Source organism: Siphateles boraxobius, unplaced genomic scaffold, assembly GCF_051911475.1.
Source record: "Siphateles boraxobius isolate OS27281-9 unplaced genomic scaffold, OSU_SipBor_1 31, whole genome shotgun sequence".
Lineage (NCBI taxonomy): Eukaryota > Metazoa > Chordata > Actinopteri > Cypriniformes > Leuciscidae > Siphateles > Siphateles boraxobius.
In genome coordinates, this window is record NW_027508931.1 from 9038071 (window position 1) to 9063555 (window position 25485).

Below are 25485 nucleotides of genomic sequence, written 5' to 3' on the forward strand. Positions count from 1 at the left end.
TTGCATGTCTTTCGCTTCATTAACCCCCTGAATGTCTGTAAGAGAATTTAACTTGCTTATGTTATCGGACAGAATAATATAGAAGTTCTTACCTTCAACAACTTTTCCCGTTTGCTCGGCACATCCTCCTGCTGAAACCTTGGCGATATAGGCTCCGATCTCTCCATTGGTCCCTGGAATCTCTTTTCCGCCCACAACTCTGATTCCCAGCCCTCTCCCTGAAATCACAAGGGTTCAAAAACTGATTAATGGCTTAGTAATTGGATCCTAATCAGAGCATCTCAGTATCATTTTAAATGTGATCTCTTCACCAATACATCATCCACAAGGTAGATTACAATTGTTGTTTTGTTCTTCCTTCCAGTAATTTAGTTTGCAGGCCTAATTAACTACTTTTAGCTGTGTATCTTTTTGAGTAATTGCTGCGAAAACATACCTGAGATGCTGTGGTCCTTGGGGTCTCGATGCAGTTTGATATGAGTGTGTGGGAAGGGGTAATAGCTGCCTTTTATCTTCTACAACGAAAACACAATACAGAAGCAAACGATTAAATGATTCCTGGAGCTCTAACAGAGCTTTTGCAATAACTATGTGCCTGCAGATGTGGTTTGGTGTTCTTTTAAAGATGAGTACATTGTGTCTATGTGTATGCATGGTAACTGTGGTTGAAGTAGGTATGTTGTTCCACGACCAACAACAGCCCCCAGGAACACATACTACTTTACCTGTCTTCTGTCTGGCCCGGCTTCTGGTCCACCACGTCCCTGGCAGGGTTTGTCAAACCAGTCAGTCTCTTCATGCTGAAGGTGATATGCTAGAAGACAGGAAGAAAGCAGCCACTGTACCATCACAAGTGACAAAACTGGGGCATGTGTCCCACTCCACCACTTTTATCCCAGACAACCATCCCTTCACAACCCCCAGTTGGGGACACTTCTTTGCTAGATTATTTGAACTGACAGCTTGATGGATTTAGGTTAGGGCTTTTAAGAACAACATCTATGTTTCAAAAGGGTTGGGCATTATTGTCCATTCCACAAGATCTCAAATCAAGAGTTTTTATTTAGATAAACGCTAAATGTACTTAAGTAGCCTGTCCCCAGGGAAAGCAGTGACGGAGGATGGTGAGGGCAGGAAAAGCAATGATCTGGGACATGTTTCGGGCATGCACACATGGACATGCATGCTATATCCCTTCAGGACTGGTCTACATGTCATGCGTCGAGAATTTGATAGAGAAGTGCTGTGGGTCTGAACCACAGCAGATATACGCACATACACACACCATCATACAAGAGTGTGATGATGAGATGCCTTACCATATGTCTGATGATAAATACAGTTTCTGTTAGTACAATCTCTTGCACACTAGTTAGACTACAAGTAAACCACTACTCAAACAAAACAAAACCACAGCTTATGTTCTATAAAACCAGACTTTCATGATGCTAAAATGCCATTGACTTAGTTCAAACTGTAATGAGCACCCTCAAAAAACATTTTCTTATTCAGTGTTGTCATCTTGTTTTTCAGTACATTTTTAAAACATTCTTAAAGACATATATAGTTGAGACGCAAAATTTTGTAAGATAAGACTAAGATAAGATAAGCACAAATTGTATAAAAATTTGTTAGATTCGTGCTTAAAATAATGGGTAAGAAAATGAATGCAACGTCTAAGATCTGCTATTTTGGCTCTCAACTAAATGTATCTTTTGTTTTAAGAATATTTAGAATGTTTAATGTAAGAATGGTTTTTATATATTATAGGAAAAATAGACAAAAATACTGAATAAGACAAGGATTTTTGCAGTGTACTTGGTCTCATCTACAGAGTTGCACTGGTAACATGTTACTCTAGCATCCTATAAGACAGTATATAGGTCTACTGCTGTTTTTTCCAGCTTCCATTTCAGGTAGTCTAGCACTTTCTTCAAAGACACTGGGAATTCCTAGAATAATTCATAACTCAAGCTAGGGCAGACATGTCAGCACATACCTAAAATAGATCAGACAAGCAATATCTTCTGTTTTGTTTACTGGATATTTTGCACAACCTGCATGTGCTTTTATTACAATACTGTGTAAGCTAATAATTTTTATATTCATGAGGCAGCACTGTAGTACGCCACAAATCATCATTTAACTCCTAATAGAGTGAGAAGAAAAAGGACAACCGGATCTGTCTGCAAGAGTTTTGCAATGAAGAGCTTGATGTGCTGTCCTTCTGCAAGGAAATGTCACCTTAAATCAACAGTGGATTCACTTTATAACCCAAATTAGACGAACCATCGATCTTGGCACAAACCAATGGCTTATAGAAAACGTCTCGGGTTATGACTATAACCCTTGTTCCCTGAGAAGGGAACGAGACACTGCATCGTTGAAAACGACTCTTTGGGGACGCTCCCTTAGCGTGCGTCTCTGAAGTATGAATGAAACTATTCCAATCCTGATTAGTGTTGCGTCATGACGTAACATGTGACGGCATAACCGGATGTATAAAAGCGACGCCGGCACACACACACACTAGCCTAGCGATGAAGCAAGACGCTCTCAGGCCCTAAGGGGCGTGGCAGGACGACGCAGTGTCTCGTTCCCTTCTCAGGGAACAAGGGTTATAGTCATATCCTAAGACGTTCGCTTTCGAGGGAACTCGCACTGCTTCGTTGAAAACGACTGTTTGGGGAACGAATGCCCACTAGGCCACGCACCGAAATAGGCCTGCCCTGGAGTGAAACTAATTCAGGCACTCAGCTAGGACAAGAGCACATGTGCGCCAGGCGTACTAGGGAGGTGTAGACTATAGAACCTAAAGAAAGTGTGCGGGGTAGCCCAACCGGCTGCCTCACAGATCTCCTGGAGGGGAACTCCCGAGAGGAGGGCCCTAGAGGACGCCATGCCTCTAGTCGAATGAACCCTTATGGCCAGAGGTGAAGGCAAATTGCGCACCTCATAAGCCAAGGCAATAGCCTGCACAATCCAGTTACTAATAGTTTGCTTGGATGCCGGGAGCCCTCTCCTAGGTGAACCAAAACACACTAACAGTTGGTCCGACCTCCTCCAAGAAGAGGACCTCTCGAGGTAAATACTCAAAGCTCTGACGGCCGACACATGAGGTGGAGGATGGACACCTGAAGGGTCGTAGACCTAGCCGTATTAGCAGGCACTTTAGGCACATAGACCGGTCTCGGGTGCAAAAAGGCCTTAACCTTGCCAGGGGCAAACTCCAAGCAAGCTGGTGTCACTGCCAGGGCTTGGAGATCTCCCACCCTCTTAAGAGAGGTGATGGCTAAGAGAAAGACCAATTTGTAAGTAAGATATTTAGGCGAAGCCGACTGAAGAGGTTTGAAGGGGGCCAGGGATAACCCTTCCAGAATCACTGCCAGGTCCCAGCCCGGAACCCTGGACCTGGTTGTCGGTTTCATCCTCCAAATACCACGGAGAAAACGAATGACCAGTTGGTGCCTCCCCAGAGGGCGCGTGGAAAGCCGCAATAACAGCCACATATACCTTAAGCGTGGAAGGGGAGAGACCCGCAGAGAAACGATCTTGAAGAAACTCCAGAACTGAAGCCACCGGGCAGTTAACTGGGTCTAAATTATGTTCTCTACACCAAGTGACAAAAACATTCCACTTGAGGCCATATAATCTCCTAGTAGACGGAGCCCTAGAGCTAAGTATGGTTTCAACCACCCCGGCTGATAGACCAGCATTTAGGTACTGAACCCCCCCAGAGGCCAGGCCCACAGTTTCCACAGCTCTGGGTGACGGTGGAAGATTGTGACCTCCGTCTGAGACAATAGATCCCTCCTCAGAGGAATCTGCCATGGCTGAGCTATCAGGAGTGAAATTATGTCTGAAAACCATACTCGGGTCGGCCACATTGGGGCAACCAGAAGTAGACTGATGCCCTGCTGACGGACCCTCTCCAGGACTGCCAGAAGCAGAGCGATCGGGGGAAATGCGTACAGGCGAAGCCTCGGCCAGGCCTGTACCATGGCATCCAACCCCAGTGGGGCTGGATGTGAGAGGGAGAACCAAAGTGGGCAGTGGGACGTCTCTCGAGACGCGAATAGATCCACTTCCATGGGTCCAAACCTCTCCCATATCAACTTCACCACATCTGGATGAAGTCTCCATTCCCGGGCCTCAGCCCCTGCCTTGACAGGATGTCTGCTCTCTGATTCTGAACCCCCGGAATATACATAGCTCTGATAGACAGTATTTTCCCTTGGGACCAAAGAATAACCTGATGCGCCAGTCTGCACAGAGGGCGCGATCTGAGTCCCCCTTGTCGGTTCAGATAAGCTACCACTGATTTATTGTCCGATCGTACTAGGACACGGTAACCCTTGATGTCTGGAAGGAAGCTCCTCAGTGCCCTGAACACAGCCAACATCTCTAGACAATTTATGTGCCAAAAATGATGATGGTCCTGCCACAGACCCCTGGCAAAGCGGCCATCCATGACCGCGCCCCAGCCAGTGAGGGAGGCGTCTGTCGAGATGGTTTTCCGGCGACATGACGCTCCTAACACTGGCCCTTGGGACAGGAACCAAGGTTTCTTTCATATTATTAGAGAACGAAGGCATCTGCGCGTTACTCTGATTATACGAAATGGATTCCCCTTGGGGGAAAACCCCTTGGCTTTCAACTACCACTGAAGGGGCCTCATGTGTAGAAGGCCCAAAGGTATAATGTTGGATGCCGCTGCCATGAGGCCCAGCAGTCTTTGAAATTGCTTTACAGTGGTGGCCTGGCCTAGCTTTAACTTGGACACCATCGCCAGAATGGACTCGATACGCGCCGGAAACATGCATGCCTGCATCGTAGTCGAGTTCCACACAACGCCCAGAAACGTTGTGGACTGGGACGGTTCTAACACACTCTTCTTTGTGTTGAGTCTCAACCCCAATTTTTGAATGTGGCCAAGGACGACATCTCGATGCCGAACTGCCATTTCTCGAGACTGGGCCAGAATGAGCCAGTCGTCGATATAATTCATTATGCGGATGCCCTGAAGTCTTAGTGGAGCAAGTGCTGCATCCATACATTCGGTGAATGTGCGGGGAGAGAGTGCTAGGCCGAACGGAAGAACCCGATTTTGGTAAGCTTCGCCCCCGAAAGCGAACCTCAGGAACTTCCTGTGTCATGGAAGGATGGATACGTGAAAATAGGCGTCTTTTAGATCTATCGTGACAAACCAGTCCTCGGATCTGATTTGACTCACGATGACGGGAACAGTGAGTATTTTGAACCTGCACTTCCTCAGAGACCGGTTCAAAACCCTGAGGTCTAGAATTGGCCTCAACCCCCCATCCTTCTTTGGAACTATAAAGTACCGGCTGTAAAATCCGGACTCCCTGTATGAATGAGGATCACGTTCTATGGCCTCCTTTAGCAGCAGAGATTACACTTCTTGTTCCATCACCTGAGCCTGCTCTGGAACCACTGTAGTCTGCACCACCCCAGAAAATTGGGGGGGGGGGGGGGGGGCGGTGCCCGAACTGCAGTCTGTACCCTGACTTTATTATATGCAGGACCCATGCAGATATGTTGGGAAGATGATACCATGCCTCTACAAAATCTACTAAGGGAACCAGCCTCTTGAGACTGGCCTCTGGTGTTTTTCGAGCATCCTTCTCGACCCCCTGAAGCGGAAGACCGGCAGGCAGTAGTCGATTCGGCTTTCGTGACCATAACTGATGCTCGTTTTTTATTTTTTGAGAAAAACGACGCACAGTGCGTTCGCTGGAAGATGATGCGGCCCGAAGCGTCACACACGGGGGGCAACTCACATCGTTTCCTTGAGGGCTCCGCTGTGAGAACAACCTCGGTTGTTCTGCAACGGAGGGGACAGCCCTCAGAGGTCCCACCAACCTGGCTAGGACCTCTTTCCTGAAGCCCTCCTAGCCTGAAGGACATCCCTCAAATCACCCTTCTGGCTGGTGGGCTTCTGCTGGGAGCGTTTCCTCCGTTGCCAAGCTCCCGGAGGAGGGGCTCTAGGGGAAACGCTCTCCCTTTGCTCTGCACGGTGTGAGGAGCTGGTTGATGGCTGGGGCTGATGTTCTTGCCCCACCCTACTCGATTTGGACTTGGATTTACGGGGGAGGAACTGCTGGAACGCCGCAGATTGCTTCATCGCCTCCTGAAACCTGTGGACGACCGATGTACCGGCGTCGCCGAACAGGCCAGGAGGCGAAAGCGGCGCATCCAGCAAAACAGATTTATCTCTTTCTTTTAAACCTGACAAATTCAGCCACAGATGCCTCTCCGTGGCCACCATAGCTGCCATAGTGCGGCCAATGGTGCGGGCCGTCTCTTTAGTGGCCCTGAGAGACAAATCTGTGGCCTTGCGCAACTCCGCTATATCTTCTGGAGCTGGCCCCTCCCCCTTGTCCAAATCTGTCAGGAGGTCGGCCTGGTATGCCTGCAAGATAGCCATAGAGTGCAGACATGAACCAGCCCGACCTGCCGCAATGTAAGCCCTTCCTATTAAAGCAGATGAATCTCTGCAGGGCTTACTAGGCAGCGCCGGGGTTTTAAGGGAAGATGCCGCCTCAGGAGAGAGGTATCCGGCTAACGCCTCTTCTACTCTAGGCATCTTCCCATAACCCATATCCCGTGCCCCCACAACGTTGCTATAATCAACGACAGATGGAAAGGAGACACGGAACAAATGCGGTTTATCCCACGATCTCGAGATCTCTTTGTGGAGATCGGGGAAAAACGGCAAACCCCGGCGCTGAGGCTGTGACCTGTGCCGCAGGAAACGCTCGTCTAACTTGCTTCTGACTTGCGTTCCCTGCTCATCTTGTGTCCAGCTGATGTTAAGTCTGGCCACGGCACGAGTCACAACCTCCACCAGCTCCTCATAAGCTTGGCCGTGAACTGGCGCACTCGACTCACGGTCATCCTCGATGCTGATCACCTCTGCCTCCTCGGAAGCAGAGAGCTCAAGCACCGGGACCTGGTCGTGGGCAGAAGAAGCCGCAGCGCGGGCTTCTGCACCACTCACAGGGGCTTCGGGATCCTCAGATGAAGAATGAGAAAGTGTCGCAGCAGTCTCATTCTCATCTCCAAGATCCCGCTGCGAACCCCACGATCTAAGTCGCCGCACCGCCTCAACAGACGCGGGACCAGAACCGCGGGGAACGCGAGCCTGACCGAGCTCATCAAAGCACGCCAGCCGGGAGCGCAGCACCCACATGGGTAGTGCTTCACAGTGTACGCAGGCAGCTCCCTCGAGAGCTGCCTGGGTGTCCTGCGCTCCCAAACAGTTCACACACAAAACATGCGTGTCCCCATCCGTAATAAAACGAGGACAGAGGTGCACACACATTCTGAACTGTTGGCTGGCCATAATATATATATGAGGAATCAGACAAACAACACCAAATAAGACAGACAGTCGTATCATAGAGCGCTTGCTGAAGAGCGAAAAGCTAGTGTGTGTGTGTGCCGGCGTCGCTTTTATACATCCGGTAATGCCGTCACATGTTACGTCATGACGCAACACCAATCAGGATTGGAATAGTTTCATTCATACTTCAGAGACGCACGCTAAGGGAGCGTCCCCAAAGAGTCGTTTGCAATGACGCAGTGCGAGTTCCCTCGAAAGGGAACTCATTCTGGCCAACACACTATCAAAAGGACATATTGATCTAATGACTTTTATCCTGGACCATCAAAACAGCAATTCCATTAAATTAGTGATATTTTGGTGGGGCAAGATAAAGGTTGATAGAGTGACATTTCTTAATTAGCCTACCCTGTTCTAGGATATTTCTGCTATGGTATGCACATTATTTACTTGTGTATGTAGTCATGTATGTGCCCTGGTTGATATGATCAGGCTATGTAAGAGAGACCTTGGAAGTGCAGTGATAATGAACACCAGGATGGGTCTGAGGTGCACCACTGAGAAATGCCCATCATTCAAGACTACAGTATGGCACGCATGAAAGTAGGTGTATGCTTAATGATATTTTGAAGGTTGCTGAACAGCAGTTCTCACCTTTCACATTCCAGCTAGGACCTCCAGCTGTAGTGCAGACATTGTATTTCAGAGAATTCATAGTAAAATTAGCCTTAAAACAGAGCTATGCTGTGCCAATAAAAACACACTGTTATATTTGCAGTGCAGGTGGATAACTTGTACTATTTCAAATATCTAATACATGCAATAATCTAATTTTCCAAAATATCTAAATAACACACAATTGTAATCTATATTTTACTCTAGAGAGCCTTTTAAAAGCTATTTTAATTAACACTAACAATACTATACAGCATTTATCAAACTTAGTTAATGTTAATTTCAACATTTACTAATAATTTAAATTAAAACTTTTATTTGCTAACATTAGTTAATGCACTAAAAACTAACATGAACAGCTGGAATTGTATCAACTAACATTAACAAAGATTAAGAAATAACTGTAACAAATGTATTGCTCATTGTTAGTTCATGCATTAACTAATGTTAACAAATGACCTTATTGTAAAGTGTTACCAAATTATTTGGTTAGTAACACCAGCAGTACGTCTTAATGGGATGATCCAGGTTCAAAACTAACTAAGCTCTATTGACAGCATATACAGTATATTTGCAATTACCACACAAAATACATTTTAAAGCAAAATGGGTGGCTTAAAAAAGGCAGTTATTTATAATTTCTGCTTGTTTGTACAAACTGAGACTACTGAAAATGTTTGAACCTGGAACGTTCCGTTGACTGTGAACATAAGCAAGCTAAATAGGCTGTTTCAGAAACACAAACCATTTCTGATACTCTCACAACAGAGCATGGGGTCACATCTGTGCAACCCAGCAGAGCAGTTAGTGTTGTAAACCAACATATATTCACAATTTGCACTCAGTGTATACCAGCTTTACACCTGGCTTATGTTAAACCTTCCAAACAGCTTGATGTTCAAAACAATATCACAATTTATTTTAACACAGGGGATTTTAAAATGTTTCTCAATATGTTGTCTTATTGGCATTGAGACCCTCGTGACAGCTTAATGATTAAAAATGTGTTTTACAGGTAGAAAAAATGAATGAAACATTATATTCATTAACCAAACCATTTGTGTAAATTGCCTATAAGACAGACCTTCAAAACAATTCAATACCTGGGTGATTTTAAATTTCAATCCTTGCTTAATGTTCACTTCAGTATAAAGAACATAAAGTATACGAAAAACACAGAAAGAGAATGAATAGTATATTTACTGAAAATATATTAATCTTCATGTAACATGCAAGATGTTTTTAAATTCACATTTATAAGCCATGCAAAAAACTGTAATAGCAATAATTTATTGAGAATGAAAATTGGAAACACACCCATGACAGACATTACATGACATAAATAAGAAAACAAAACAGGCGAGTTAAAAGTAGTATATATGGAGGTGATGAAAAACTAAGCTCCAATTAATGCATGTTATAAGCAGATAGACTTCCTTTAACCCTCATTTAATTTACAACTTTATCTCATCACCTGTCAAAACCACACATTTGTCTATATTAGTGTCCACAGCGGTAGAAAAGGGAAGGATATACAGTTACTACATTAATTTTGCCACTTGCATTTCTGCAACCTGACATATTCTGGATTAATGAAAACCAGATAATCTAAACCAGGTACTCCCATGAATCTAACATTTGAGAATGTCTTAAAAAGAAGATAAAAGTTTAATTATGATTAAAATAAATGGTTCACTATCCCAAAGTTGCTGGAAAGATATAGAGGGAGAATTTAAATTTATATTTAGAAGTTTTTCCCCCTAATATGAAAAATGACAAGGTCATCAAAATTATATTTATATAATTAAAACAGAGAAAAATAGTGCCCTCTTAAGATAACCAGTCACTAAATGATTCTGACAGAAATATAGGATGCTGTAACTCCATAGATAGAAAGCAGAGCAGTTTCCTCATCAACTTGAGGACTGCGATAAATAACAAAAGGCAATGAATGCACAGTATAATTAATTAAAATAGCTGAATTAACAGTTTTCAAGATCTCCAAAATTGTTTCTCCTTTTATATGTATATCACAAAGCAAAAGTGGGAAAGGAAGAAGTTCCTTTTTGCATGCAAATAGGCATGCGTTTATACATAAAAATCAATACTATGTATATATACAGTATGAAGGTGAAGGTTTTAATTTAAGAGTATGACATGCAAATGCAACACCCTGCAAATTGTAAAGTAAATCTAAAAAAAGATGAAAAACGTAAAGGAAAACTTACAAACTAACAATTGAATTTGCACACAGATATACATAATGCATTCAGAGCCATACAAAAGATGCATATCAACAGAAGCTGGGATTAAAGATAACATATCTCATAACAAATTTACCTTCACTATCTGACATGGCCCCCTGAAGGTCATCCTTTATAAAGGCAATGTCTCGTTCATAGCCACTTGTCCTGGACTCCTCTCTCATGTGCTGTTGGACTTCTGGAAGAGAGTGACTGGAGCCAAACTGGTCCCTTGAGTCTGCTGAGATGGGTGGGAGTGGGCCTGCAGATGCTCTCGCCATGCCCATGGGCTGACCAACAGGACTCAATGGACTCTCTTCTTCAGAGTTTTGTGCAACAATGGGAATCCGACCCCTGCTCTGACTAATTGGCAGACTTGTTGGTTTAGCCCTAGATACAAACTGTGAATCCATGCCCTCGCCCTCTGTTTTCAGGCGTAGTGAGGAGTTTGATAAGTCTCTTTTGATAGATAGGTCCAGTCCATATACAGATGAAGGCCTAGAGGAAGGTCTTGACCGAGTGCCGCTGGGATAGGTTCCATCATCGTGGAGGGAAGACCTTATAGTAGATCCTAGGTTGAGAGATTGGCCAAAGTTGAGTGACTGAGCCAGGTTAGGATTAAGAGCTGAACCCAAATATTTATGTTGCTCTGCTAGGTTCTTCCTAAGACCAAATGTGATCTCATCCTGCAGGAGCCTTGCCCTGGCAGACAGTCCACCAACTGATGAGCTGGCTGAGGCCAAAAAGCTGCTGTAGTCTAGTTCAAGGTCCCTGCTCTCTTGAATAGGTGAAAACTTAATTTTAGGATCAATTAGAGCTTTTTTATTCTTTAACTGTTTTTGGTAAAGAACTGAGGCAGGCAGTTGCTTGGCAGCCTGCTTTTCTAAAGTTAGTCTCCCAATGCTGTATTTTTCAGCTTTAGGGAAATGTCTAAAACTAGTGTCAGAGTGCAGGTAGTGAGGCAGACCAGTAAGCTGCTCAAGGCTATCTGTACCTCGTCTGAATTCCTGCTTAATTTGTTGTTTCAACATCTTCAATTCATATGGCTCCTCCATGGACTCCTCGTCAGCTTTATCATATGAATGCAGTCGGGAAGCAGCCTGAAGAGGAGCAAGAAAGTCTGCCACATCAGCTGTTCGACGAACATCAGCAGTCCGGAGAAGTCTGTCCGCTTTGCTGATATCCTTATCTGCGATACTGAAGCTTGAACTTAGGCCCGCTGAGCTCTTTGTGAGTTCACCGATGTCATCAATCAGGACATAGTTCCTGGCATTGTGATGATCGAGGTCTGCATAGAAGGACTCAGCTGATATGCTGGACATGGGGCTGCTGGCCATGCTGGCTCTCTCTTCCAGGCCCATCCTCAGATCAAGGCTACTGTATTTACCACCGAGGTGGGAAACTCCATAGACACTCTCTGTGGATGTAGGGACAATTAGGAGGGGCTGGTTGCGTACAACCTCATAGTTTGTCGTAATCTTTGGCTCTAAGTCAGACAAAGTAGTCTGACGGGGTTTCTGTTGCATCAGAAGGAGTGAGGAATGGTCATAGCCAGTCTGCTGGGACTGCTGATTGAGTGAGGGCACTGATGAGTAGATGGATTGGTAGGGGGACACCTGCTGATGGTAAAGAGACTGCTGCTGGTACAACTTCTGCTGAGGATACTGACTTGTTTGGGATGCATATTGATAATGGGAGTATGGGCTTGTAAGTTGTGCATACTGGGACTCAGCCTCAGTCTGTGGTGGGATAAACTGGTTAAACTCTGACTGTGGGGCAGTCCGTGGCCGTTCTAGTCCATGACCATTACCTCGTGCCTCTCTGATGTTGCTGACCTCACTATCTGACATGTAGTCTCGCTCTTCTGCCACTCCTTGTAAGTAGGCTCTCTCCCTCTTCTCTCTCTCTTTCAGTAATGCCTCTTTCCTTCGATTTATACCCATCTCCAGATATCTCAATTTAGCATCTATCTCTTTCTCCTCCTCATCAAGTTCTGCCTGTATCTTACGAAGTTTTGAGGACTCACGTTCAACTAAATCCAGCTCCTTGTCTATGTCTTGGAGGATTTTGGCCCGTGCCATAGTGGTGTTCCTGCACATTCGCCTTCTGGCAGAAGCAGTGGTGTACTCAGACAGGCCAATTATGGTATCTTCTTCCGGTGGTGGATGAGGTAGTGTGCGTTTTACTTTCTTCTGAGTGCCAATTGGTGTACCACTCTGAGAACCTTTGCTCTGTAGATAAAAAAAAAAATAACAACAGAAAAAGAAAGAAAAACAGGCAAATGATAGGCAAAGATAACCCATATAGCAAGGTGACATTGATATAATGTAGAGTTTTCAATGTTTAAAGTGTGTTGGATCAGCATTGACATTTGGATGAAAGCCGAAAGAACAAATGGGTGGAGACAGTGACATTGAACTAACAGTGATTTGTAATTGATGACCACAAGATCATACAGGTATGTATCTCTGCAGAACACTAGTAGGTGTTCCCCAATCAGTGGGGCGTTTTCAAAGCATGATGGCTATTTTCAACCGCTTTACCCGATTTGCTCTAATCCACTGTAGGCTTGATGATTTTAGCAAGTCTGTTGAAAAATGGTTGAAAAACATCCATTGTAGTTTGAAAATGGAAAACCAAAAATTTTGGTTTTGCATGTGTACTTCACAGTAGTCTAATTGATGCTTCCTCATTAGAGAGAAAACACAGGTGCATCCTATACAGAAGTCTTGTTTGTTGAACCACCTGACATAGTTAAAAAAAACATAACTTTTGTGCATATCGAGATAAAACAATAGTACTGACATATTTTAAGACATGCCAGTGGAAGTTGCTTTCAGTTAAAACAGCTCTAATATGCATTTTAGTCTGGGACTAGGCTTAAGCCTTGTCTGTGAAACTGGCAGCTTGTGTTTAAGAGAATGTAACTGACATGGCTAAGCTTAATGGCTAAGCATAAACCTAAGCTCTTTTATTGTTCAAGATAAACTTGTCACTTGAATGCTATGTAGTTTAATTGAAAATGAACAAAGATATAGTTTAAAGTAATTGCCATAGCTCAGAGGTGGTTATTCCTCTTCATGCAAAGTTTAGCTCCAACACAACTGCCTGGAAGTTTTCATTGATCCTAAGGCTGGAGATACACTGTGCAAAGTTTGTTCGATTTTGAGTCAAATTCTGACTTGTGCGACACTTTTTTTGAGCCAGGCTGATTTTCGGCTTGGTCAAGCATCATTTGTCGTGTAGTGTACAGGGGGATCTGAGAGGTGATAAACCTCTCCCACATTTTGGTCGCACAGTTGAAGCAGAGCTATGAACTCAGTGTTTTTTCCCCTCACTGCACCATTTCATTTTTAATGCAGCAAGAAGGAAAATGAAAAGAAGGAGATCTTTAAGTTCTAATGCTATCAAACTAAATGCAATTTTGCCAACTGTTGCTCAATTACCTCCAGTTCGTGTTGCAACATCTAACATAAAAAGTATCGGTTACCTAACGTAACCTCGGTTCTCTCTAGAAGAGGGAACGAGTATCTTCTCGAGATATTGAAGCCAAAAAATTATCCTTAATTTTTGTATCCATTGTCAACGCAGTGCAACAGCTAGCAGACCTAGAGCAGGCTGTCTAGCGTGCTCATAGGCTGCCTTGCGGGAACTGCAGCAGCCTAACACTGAGCCCGACGTGACGTCACGTCCAATGAAGGGCGCCCGCGCCTTCACAGTGTCAAAGCCCACCAGAATGGGCGTGGCTTAGCATATATAAGCAGGGCTCGTAGGCTGTATTCTCTGGTTTTCATCGACTGAAGCGAAAAGCGCTCGTGGCGCAAGCACGGCAGGTTACGCAATACTCGTTCCCTCTTCTAGAGAGAACCGAGGTTACGTTAGGTAACCGATACGTTCTCTTACGAGAGGTTCTCTCGTATTGCGTAAGTTAGCTTACGCTACGGAAACCCTTTGTCAACCCTGTGCGCACCAAGCATCCACAATGAGTCCCAGCGCCTGAAAGGGGCGGAGCGCGCAGTGTAAATCCTCAGTGCCCTGAATGGGCAGAGGAGATTAACGTCGCTCTCATTATCGGATGAAGGCAGAGCCGATAGAGAAATGACCTGCGCTCTGAATGGAGTGCCAATCAAACATTTCTCAAACATTCAATCAAAACATCTCAAACTACGAGCCCTGCTTATATACGCTCAGCCACGCCCATTCTGGCGGGCTTTGACAATGTGAAGGCGCGACGTCACATCGGGCTCAGTGGTAGGCTGCTGCAGTTCCCACGGGGCAGCCTATGAGCACGCTAGACAGCCTGCTCTAGGTCTGCTAGCTGCTGCACTGCGTTGACAATGGATACAAAAATTAAGGATAATTTTTTGGCTTCAATATCTCGAGAAGATGAATCTTTCCAGTAGCGTAAGCTAACTTACGCAATACGAGAGAACCTCTCGTAAGAGAACCGATGTATTACCAACATCTTCCAAGCCATCAGCGTGTACATTTACACTGGCCCCTCTTTTATTAATTTAGCTTACTTTATCATTAATTAGCTTGTTTCACTTTTCACTTTCACTTTATTTAGTCATTTATTTAATATTTACTTAATTTTATTATCACAGGAAATGTGAACTGCTGTCCATCATTTGGCAATTGGTGATAAAGAAAAATGTCACATCGCAATATTGGAATTTTTTCCGTTTTAAATCATGAAGGCGAGTCAGTGGATATCACACAAGCAATGTCCAAACTTAGCGCGAGAGTTATGCCAGTGAAGAAGTCTCAAACCTCAGTCAATTATTCACTACAGAAAGAAAAAGTAAAAACTGACCGTGCTTTCGGCGCATATTCTCTCAGACACAACGAGAAATAAATGCTACTTCAACATATGCTGATAATAGTATATAATGGTATATAACTGTCTTAATTTATTTTCTTAATATTTCTCTTATTTCCCATAGTGAAAAAATAAGAAGAGAAGTATTTCATGTTAAACAAGTTGTTTTTAAATAAAGCTGCTCTTAATTTTCATTGATTATTATTGCAGTGGTTGGACATAAAAGACAGTAAATAATTTTAATTATAGGTCTATAATTCATTGTAAAATAGACCTAAATGTTTTTCAATGAGGAGAAAGCTAATCTATATAATCTTTTTTATCCTCGCAGCATGTCAGTTATGCGGTGATGAGCTATGAAATTATAGAGGGGGCAAATTTATAGTAATATCAATTTAGCCTAATAATAAAAGTAGGCCTTCCCTAATAATAATAATAATAATAATAATAATAATTTAATACATACATTTAAAATCTTAAATCCTCTTGATATCGATAGCTGATGCTTTTGAAAATATATCTGGATATATAATACCATGGTCTGTGCAACCCTGCACGGGGGTTTATCACGCATATTTCACAACTATAGTGTGAGCAGCCAGGTCGCAGCTCGACGATCGGACCGTAAAGTGTGAGCAGAAAAATCGTGAACTTTGGAATAATGTTACATCATTTGCGATCTACTCGTACAGTATGAGTTGGTAACCTTGCTGAAATCACACAGAAATTGCACAGTGTATGCCCGCCTTTGTGACCTTGATTAGCTGGTTGAGGTGTGTTTAATTAGGGCTGGAGATTGGACACCCCTGCAATAGTGCTTTCATTTGATATTGAACCATTAATAGATTTTTTTTTAAAAGATGAAATAAACAGAAATTAACAATTCTATATTCATAGTAAGAATATTTTGTGAGCAATTAAAAAAAAATCATGTTGTGTTTAACATATTAACATTCTTAATGTGAATGTATGTATGAATTGACTTGCTCTTAAGTAACATCATGCTTTCTTTTTCAGATTTCAGAGAACCAAAAGGAAAAGAGCCAGTAGTTTGATGTAAGCCAGATTTTTAAAACCTAAACTTTTGGACTTTGAAATGGACAGAAATTTGTTTATGTACCATTGAAGTGTAGTCGAAATATTAATGTTGTTTCAACATTAGCGTGGTACATCAGATGGCAACATTGTTTTATGTTGACATTACATTTCAGTTGTATCTTCAATGTTTCAACAAAAGAGATTTAGAATCAATATCACATTATGGATCAAACAATAATACAAACGATTATTTTTGTTAATTTCAATGCTGATTTAACTGCAGTGATGTAGAATCAACATCATAGTGTAACATTGATTCACTGACATTATTATTGATCCTTTTTGTTAAATTTCAATATTGATTCAACATCGGTGATGTAGAATCAATCATAGTGTAACGTTGATTCATTGACATTACCATTGATTATTATTGTTAAATTGCATTATTGATTCAACATCAGTGATGTAGAATAAATCACAGTGTAACATTTATTCAACAATATTACCATTGATGTTTTTGTTGAAATGTCAACATTTTTTCAACATTAATTGCGGGTGCAAAAGTGATATTGAACCAACATCACTTTGTAACGTTAATTCAATGCAATTAGTTTTGACGCATCAACATTGACTCAAGATTGTTTCAATGATTGCTTGCTATCTGGGTATACAGTATACAGCATGGTAACTTGGTATGTAATGCAATGATTAGGAGCGGACAAATTAAAACAAATACAGTACATTAAGAGTGAATCAGTTTAAAGTGAAGTACTTACTGAATGGGTGTCTGAGTACTGGTACATCATTCTGTCCTCAGTTGTCGGAATGAATGACTTGGGGTCAGACAGAGATCGTTGTGAGGCCCTTAGTGATCTTGGACTACTGAGAAGCCTTGATGAATCAGCAGTAAGCATCTTCTGTGAGCTTTTCCCAGGGGACACTGGTGAAACTGGGGAGCATAATACCTTTGGAGATTTGGTAACTAACAAGCTTCCAACGTCATCAGCTGTCAGGTGTGTGCTAACACTTATCACAGCCGGCGTTTGACATATTTTATCTCTGTCTGATGTAATATCTGAATCGCTTTCTGTTTGACCATCTCTGTGTAAATCTACCTTTGTGTCCACCTGAGCACGAACAGGGGATCTCCTAATTGTCCCTGAATGCTCTGTCTGTACCGAAATCTCTGCTACAGTCTGAATTGCAATACTTGAAACCTTGGAGCTTTTACCCTTCTCTCCATCAACATATCTACTGGAACGAGACCTGCGTCTGCTCCGAATGGGGATGTCCCACTCATCCTGATCTTCATCATCAGTTTGCACACAGCTATCTACGCTTCTCCTACTTCGTCTCCTTCTACCAGAAGGAATCTTCTCAACACTATCTTCATCATCTGTTTGAACACCACTCTCAACCAATTTCTTACCACTTAACTCTACACTTTGCTCTTGCTTGGCTGTATCTGGCAGGTTTGTGGATAACTGCAACTTGTCCTTTGTCTGTGCACTCACTGATACAGGAGTGTTTGAACTATACTGTGTAAAAGACCCAGAAGTTGTTAGCCAGTTTTGACCTGATTTAGAGTCATGGGTGGACACTGCAGATGACATTGAGTTGTCATCCTTCACTGGCCAGTACTGCACATTATCTCCCCCAGAATATTTTGAATCAAGAATAATTTCTGAGCTCATGGGTGGTGAAATACCCTCACTTGGCCTAAACCCATATGGGTGTATCTTTTGCTCTTCTAGTTGTTGCTGGAGTTGCTGCTGTAACCGATGGATTTGCTCTAACTGAAGTTGCTGCTGTGCAAAGGTTTCTTGTTGAAGAATCAGATGGGCTTTGCGTTCCTCTTCTTTCTGCATTAGAAGTTGCTGCTTCATGTTCTGAAGCTCCTCCAGCTCCTTCTGAACAATGATCTGCTCTTGTTCACGGTAACGCTGTATCTCGTGCCTCTCCCATTCAAGCTCTTCAGCTAGACATAGCTGCTTCAACTTCTCTAATTGTAAAAACTCATGTTCAGCCTTGTACTGTTGGCTCTTGCTGTCATCTAAATCAAGGAAATTTGGTGATACCAGTGTATCCAGGGAGGCTGCTATTGCCTCAAGTGTAGCATCTGAGTAGAGCTCAGGGAAGGCAGTCAATGAGGGAAGGAGACTGGCTAATGCAGAAGGCAGGATATCATTTGCTATATCAGATGGTGGGAATATTGATTGGTCTGTGACTGTGGTGTTTACAAATCCATATGGAGCAGGTTGATTTTGAAGAGCTGAAAATGGCTCCGTTGGAACGGTCAAACTATTGTACATTGTGCTAAATATTGAACCTGGTTGGGTAGTAATTGCATACGTGGAGGGAACGGGTGCAGCAACAGATGAGTAAACAATGCCATTTGTTGATCTTAGCAAACTATTAACACCAAACAATGTTCCTTGAGAATATGGAGTAGTGGTGATCCCGGTAAATTCCAAAGTGCCTTTCTTTGAGAAGTCTAAGGCCTCTTCTGTTATGTTAAGAAAACAAAAATAGCAACAGCATCAGCATCTAAATGGATAATTTCTCTGAATCATGCAGCATTAATTAACTATAAAATGGAAGCCAAAGAGCATGCACATTTCTTGTCAGTGTCATCAGATTAGCAGGATGCAAACCCAAAACACTGAGGGACAACACGAAGGCAAATGCATGCATCTGTTTTAAAAAAGGAACAGAAAAACACAAGAATGAAATCAAGACATTCAGAGAGTAAACAACAGAAAAATAAGGGACGTGACCAATAAAATTATATTTCTCAACATTAATATACAAAAAAGTGCACTGCAATACTGACCTGTTGACATTTTAGCTGATGTCAAATCTATAGCCCCCTCAGATGTCCCATTCTGATAGGTGAATCCATTCTTCCTTTCATACCCATAGATCCCAGTTTCTTTGAAATTACTGTTTGATATCGAAGCCTTCATGGTACTGAGATCTTCAATGACGGGTGTTGTGGCAATATTCATTTGATAGTCAATTTGATTGTCTGGTTGTGTGGTCACAGGTGGCTGTGTTCTGCAGCTTCCTGTGAAAGGTAGCCTGTAAATTACATCACAGCAAACAGTTCGTCTTCCAGATGTAAGATCAACTGGTGTACCATTATCTTCCACAACAGTTGTAATCACTCCAGAAGATGAGGACAAAGCAACCATGGTTTTCATTGTCTTAGAAGTGGTTAGGTCTACAGGTCCAACTGCTGAAGGCTCTGTATGCATGGGCATACTAGCAGTGGCATTTACAGTAACAGGCATTAGAGGAAAAGATGTGCTTGCAACAGCTCTGTATGACAGATTAATAGGAATCTCTGCACTGGTTGTTGGCTTAGGTTGAGAATTCACAGGTCTGTACACTATCTGTGCAAGTGGCTCAAATGGATTGTATTCGGTAAGTGGAAGTGGCCCTGAATCAGCATTTCCCAGGTCAAGAGGCTTGTCAACTGTGTTATTGTTGTAGGCAATTGTAGCTGTGACTATTGTTATGCTATCAGTAACAACAGAGAGTGTTGTAGTAGGGATTATTTCAGCACTTAGATTCACAATTTCTGGCTGTACAGCAGTTGCCTGTCGTCCACTTGATTCACTTGACAAGGAAGACCTACTTGAATCTGGGGCTGTCAGATCCATCCCTTGATCAGTCATTGTAACATTGACTTTAAAAGTAGTGAGATCTATAAGATCACCAGGGTAGTGTATTTTTCCATTCTGTTTGGGCTTAGAATGGACTTCTGGCTGGACTGTGACTGTAGCAATCACAGGTTCAGGTATTGGTTTGACAGGAATCCTCTCCTGGACAACTGACACAGTTGTTCTTTGCACTTCAGTTGTGACAACTTGGGTAACAATATTAGGCAATGTGTCAGGATGCTGCTCAGTTGTTGAGATTGCAGAGTAGACTTGGCTCATGCTTGATATAACTTTATCTTGTCCATGTATTTCTTGACTCTCAATAGATTTAGTAAATTGGGTAAATGTGACTGGTAATGGTGGCATAGCTATTGCAGAAGTCACTAATTGAGTTTCTTGTTTTTGCTCATGAACTGTTTGCTGCTCTTGAAGCTGTTTTATTGGAACTGGTGAGGGATCCGGCTGTTTTATAGGAGCTGGTGAGGGATCCACGCCAGTCAATGCTTTTTCTGAAGCCGAGACTATTAGTACTTCTTCCATATCGAAACCAAGAATGTCTTCATTCTGAGCTGGGATTGGAATCTGGGTTATTGTTATTGGTACAGTATATGTTGTTAGTATTGGTTTCATCTCAAGTTCTTGTCGTACATCACTCACTGTATGCTGAGCAACAGACTCAGCAGAAACTCCTGACACTGGGGTTAAGGCTACTGGTACATCTGCTGATGGTTTTGATGCATTTACCACTGAAGTTGAAGGCATGGGAAGATTAGAACCCATGGGAGGTGTGGTGTACATCATTGCTGGATAGGATGTTGGTTCCATGGCAATGGGTGGTGGTGGAGCTGCTGCTACTGCAACAGGTGCTGCTGAAATCATAGCAGCAGATTCCATTACAACTGGTGCTGCATCATGTGATGTTATATTCACAGAAGGGAAGTGCACTGTATTCTCCATTGAGACATGAGAAACAATATTCGTACTTTGTGCTACTTCTGATGATGCCACCACAAGAGGTACTGAAACTGATGTTTGTACAGAAGAAAGTGGCATCTCTGGAACTGTTACACAAGGTGCTGTAATACTTTGTGTTGAATTTACAGCTGGAGTGATATAATGAGTCTCCATTGTGACTGAAGCAAAGTCAGGTGCCATCACCACACAGGGCGCTGCAGCATTTAAAGCTGAGATAGGATTTGGTCGGGCTGCTACAATTTGTGCTGAAATTAATGACACGGGTGCATCCACTACGGCTGCAGCAAACACTCCTGGAGCATCATATGGGACCTGCTGCCTGGGACTTGGCAGTGATGATCTTCCCATATGTGCTTGAGTTGTAATGCCCTCCACAGGTGATCCTGGTTCTGAGGGTAATGTTATCACCACATACGTTTCAAGAGTTTTAGCAAATCTGGGTGACAAGGGCGATTTTGGTGATGAAGCACTGTGCTTGGTCTCTACAGGGGCAGCCAGACTTAGTGACAATGCATTTGGAGGTTCTCTTGTTCTTGGCAAAGTTGCAGCACGAACTGCTTGAACAACTACTGGTTCGGGGCTAACTGGTGGCTTTACGCTCTCTCTTGATCTGTGACTAAATACCAGGCCTGGGGGAATACAGACAGGTCTGGGGGGAACCGGGGGTGGTGATTTGTGTGTTGGGGTCACAGCTGTCATTACAGTCATGTTGGCCATATTTGCTGGAGGTTCAGGTAGAATTACTGTAACTGATGAGGGAGTTGGAACAGTTTTTTGCTGGTTAAAATCAGCCTTAGGTAATGTCCTATATGGCAATTCTGGTGGAGAAACTGTGGGAGGTGGTGGAAATGAAATCACTGGTCTATCTGTTCTTTCTTGATACACATGAGGTTTTGCAGATGTCATAGAAGGTGGAACTGTTGCATCAGTGATGAAACTTGATACTGTGGTTGGATAAGTAAAAGGAGAAAAAGTAACAATAACATGGTTGCCTCTCGCATCTTCAATAGTTTTTTTACCCACCATATTTTCAAGATTTGGCATTCTGACAGCAACTTGATCTTCCTGTGTCGGTACATCAGGATAAATGATTTGTGAAACTGATTGTTGTGAAGGAATTTCATCTGATACATTTTTCTGCAGTATTTCTGTCAACCTTGGCTGAATATCAGCCAGTATAGATTGAACTGGTTGGGAGGTTGAAGCTCCAAAAGCAACAGTTGCAGTAATAGTAGGAGAAACAATAGAGACTGTCTTTTCAGCAATATGCTCTCTGTGATCTGTTGGAGGTGAAATAGAGGCTGCTTGGTCTAATGTGGGTGCCATGTCTGATCTGGTTTTCACTGGTCTCTGAATAGGAATTTGAATAGAAACACTGGCCGGTGGCTGAGTGCCTCTTGCTAAAGCAGGTATAGTGGTACAGGCAGATGGTGGTGTGGCCACTTGTTCAACAACTGAGCTGGTTTGCTCTGTAGAGAGAGCATTTGCTGGTATTGAGGCTGATACCAAAGTTGGAACAGAAATAGGTGCTTGATCCAGTGCTGAAACTGTCGCTGGAAGTGGGGCATAGGTTTGAGAAGGTACTGGACAAGTCACAGAGATTGACTGTGATGGAGATTTGACCAGGTCAGGCATTTGGGCAACAATGGGGGTAGTTGTAGGAATCTGATTCTTGAGTGCAGTGAATGGCAATGTAGGCTCTGAAACTGACGTTTGTTCTAGAACTAGATGCTCTAATACAGGACGATCTGGCATTTGAACTACAACATAAGTTTCTATTAAAGGTGCTTCTTGAGACTGAACAATATGTGTAGCAACAGTAGTTGTAGGGGTTTTCACATGCTCTAAATTTGGATGAGTCATTGGGGCAACAGTTTGTTTGTCTGTACAGGCTGATGTAACAACTGAAGTTGGTTCATGTAGTGAACCAGCCAAAGGTTTTTGAGCTGGATCCAGTTTATGGGAAGAAACCCTATCTGGAGTAGGGACTGTTTCCTGTGTAGACTTTGATATAACTGTTGGTTTTGGAGCCAGGTTTGGTTTTGGACCTTGTGTTGGCTTTGCAAAAAGAACTTTAGAAGTTTCAGTCGAATTGGCAGCATTTTGTGGTGAGGCTGGAATGTCTGGTGAAGGGGATCCAATAATCTGTTTGGAAGTTGGTATAGGAGCAGTTGCAAGTGAAACGTACGTTGTGGCTTGCTCTGACACAAAGTCCGGCATGTGAATTACAACTGGGGCAGAAACATCAGCAACACTGGGGCTAGCTGGAGTAGATGTCTGGTCAGAAACTGGAGTGGATGATGACGGTACTGCTGAAAGTTCTATATTTGAATCTGGGGATGAGACTGCTAGGGATTTCGGTGGAGACAGTGGTGATATTGCTGTTGTCTCCATAACATTTTTTGATGAAGGAACATCACAGATTACAGAAATGGGAACAGACTCAAATGACGCTTCTGGGGCTTGAGGTTGCTCTTCACTTTGAGAAATATCACTTGGCTCAGATGACATTTTTTCTTGTGTGACACTGTCCTCCTCTTCAACTTCCTCTTCACCAGAGGAGCACTGAGTGATCTTTAAGTCAGGAATAGGATATAAAGCTTTATACACAGATACATCCTGAGTAGATCTCGACTCTGTAATGTAAGGCTCCAAAATGCACTCAATAGGTTCAGTTAGGTTGTCTTCTTCCCCACTCGAAGGGATGAGTATCACCTCGGGGGAATCATATGATGACTCAGACACAGTCAGAGGTGAGACGGGAGACACAGGAGTTGATAGTGTTGGACTTGTTCCTGGTGTCAAAACATCTTTTTGTGTTTTCATTAGCTCTTCATAGGCATCCTCTGTTTGCAAAAGTGGCTTTGCATTTTTATCTGAAGTAAGCACATCATTTCCAGAAATAGTCACATAACAAGTGTCACTGGCATACAGTGGCAAGGATGTGTCAACCTTTGATGCATACGTTTGCTGAGCCTCCTCTTCTTCTTGCGAGATCTTGTTCCTTTTATGCATTATTTCCTCATAAGCCTCTCCTGGTGTTATAAGTATCCTGACCGACTCATGCTCAGACATCTTTCTGAAATCTTGCTCATAGGTGACTTTACCAAAAGCTGTTGCAGCCTGGTCTTTTTCCTCAACTAAAGTTTCGTAAGCATAGTCCTCTATTAACATGCCTCCGTATAATGGTTCAATATCAGGTGGTGTGCATTTCTGCATCATTTCCTCATATACCTCTTCAGCACTCTTTAATGGATTCTCTGCAGGATCATGCCTTTCAGAAGATAATCTTCTGTATTCTGCATTCTCTGGTTCAGATTCAACACTAGGTGAAAATTCAGAGGAGGAGGACTTGTGTTCCTCCATCCCTGCAACCAGCTGTAATTTATCAGTTTTAGTCAAATGATCACGTCTCCTTTGCATGCCCAGATCATCTCTTTCTGTCTTTAATTTTTTTGTGACCTTTCTTAAGTACTGCTGATCATCACGTTCATCTTCCTGCTCCATCTGTTGATCACCCTCCTCACGTAACTCATCTTCCTCAGACGAGTCCTCAACAGTGGGAAGAGCCTGGCCGTGTGGTCTGTGTTTTGCCTTTCTTTGCTGTTTACTCTCTGCTCTTGCCTTTTTATCACTTGGGCTACTGTCACTATCTTCATCAATAGAGGACACAGACGTAGGAGAAGCTGTTCCTGGCGTAATGCTGGATACCTGAACACTGGAAGACCCATCACCCTTGGACAAGTCTTCGATTAGACTCTCATGATCCTCTGTGGTCTGTCTAATAGGGTTTTTTTGTGTAATGGCAACAGCTGTGTCAGTAGTTGTGATATTCTCATTGTCATTTGACTCATCTATTTTTATTATGGATTCTTCCAATGCTTCTGAAACAGGGATGACTTGGGTAATTTGATCCTCTTGGTAATGAGAAGACAGGCTGATATCAGAAATCTCCTCAGGTTCTACAGTAAGTTTCTTTAGGGCATGTTTATGCTTTATGGAATCATTAGATTTTTCGGCCTCACTGGTTTCCTGCTGTGTTTGTTGCTCTTCTCTGACTTGGTTTTCATAATCAGATGGTAAGTTCTCATCTTCACCCATATGCATAAGTTGTCTTCTTATGAACTCTTCATCATCTCCAGAATTTGAACTGTCTAGTTTGTAGTCCTCACTGCTGGAAGAAGCAGGCATCACTCTTCTTCTCTGTATCTGAGGGGAGGGTTCACTCTCACTGCTGTCCTCATGGTATTGTTTCACACTATCATGTGCTCTAACAGGCAATAGTTTTGTAGCAGTTTCTTTTATGGCCATTTCACTGACTCTCTGTATCTCCTTAAGCTCTTCCTCAGCTGAGCTGTATGATTCTATCGAAACCGGCATGATATCCTTTCTTTGTTGCTCTTTAATATCTGCTTTTAAGGTGTTAGAAATCTCTGAAAGACTGCTATCCATTTGTATTACAGCCTCTTCTTGTTGTCCATTCTTTGCAGAATGAGTGGATGTATCCTCTTTAACCTGCGTATAATGAAGAAAAAAATATCAAATTAAATCTGTAACGCCAAAAACATGAAATTACTACTGTAGTTGTTTCCTTTAAACAAACATGCATTCTATTCATGCAAAAAACAATACTATTTAATATAATATAATATAATATAATATAATATAATATAATATAATATAATATAATATAATATAAAT

The 25485-nt window shown here is 42.7% G+C and overlaps 1 protein-coding gene across 1 annotated transcript in view; it reads right to left on the reverse strand.

Annotated features, from left to right (window-relative positions):
- The window catches only part of pclob (piccolo presynaptic cytomatrix protein b), a 131107-nt gene that overhangs the window by 27241 nt on the left and 78381 nt on the right, over positions 1-25485 (reverse strand). The window contains exons 17-23 of the mRNA XM_077193650.1: positions 18978-25299; positions 16921-18650; positions 10382-12515; positions 8021-8047; positions 726-814; positions 437-515; positions 93-218 (exon numbers count right to left, since the gene is read on the reverse strand). Coding sequence (XP_077049765.1) covers positions 93-218; positions 437-515; positions 726-814; positions 8021-8047; positions 10382-12515; positions 16921-18650; positions 18978-25299 — 10507 coding nt within the window. The remainder of the gene's footprint in view (positions 1-92; positions 219-436; positions 516-725; positions 815-8020; positions 8048-10381; positions 12516-16920; positions 18651-18977; positions 25300-25485) is intronic.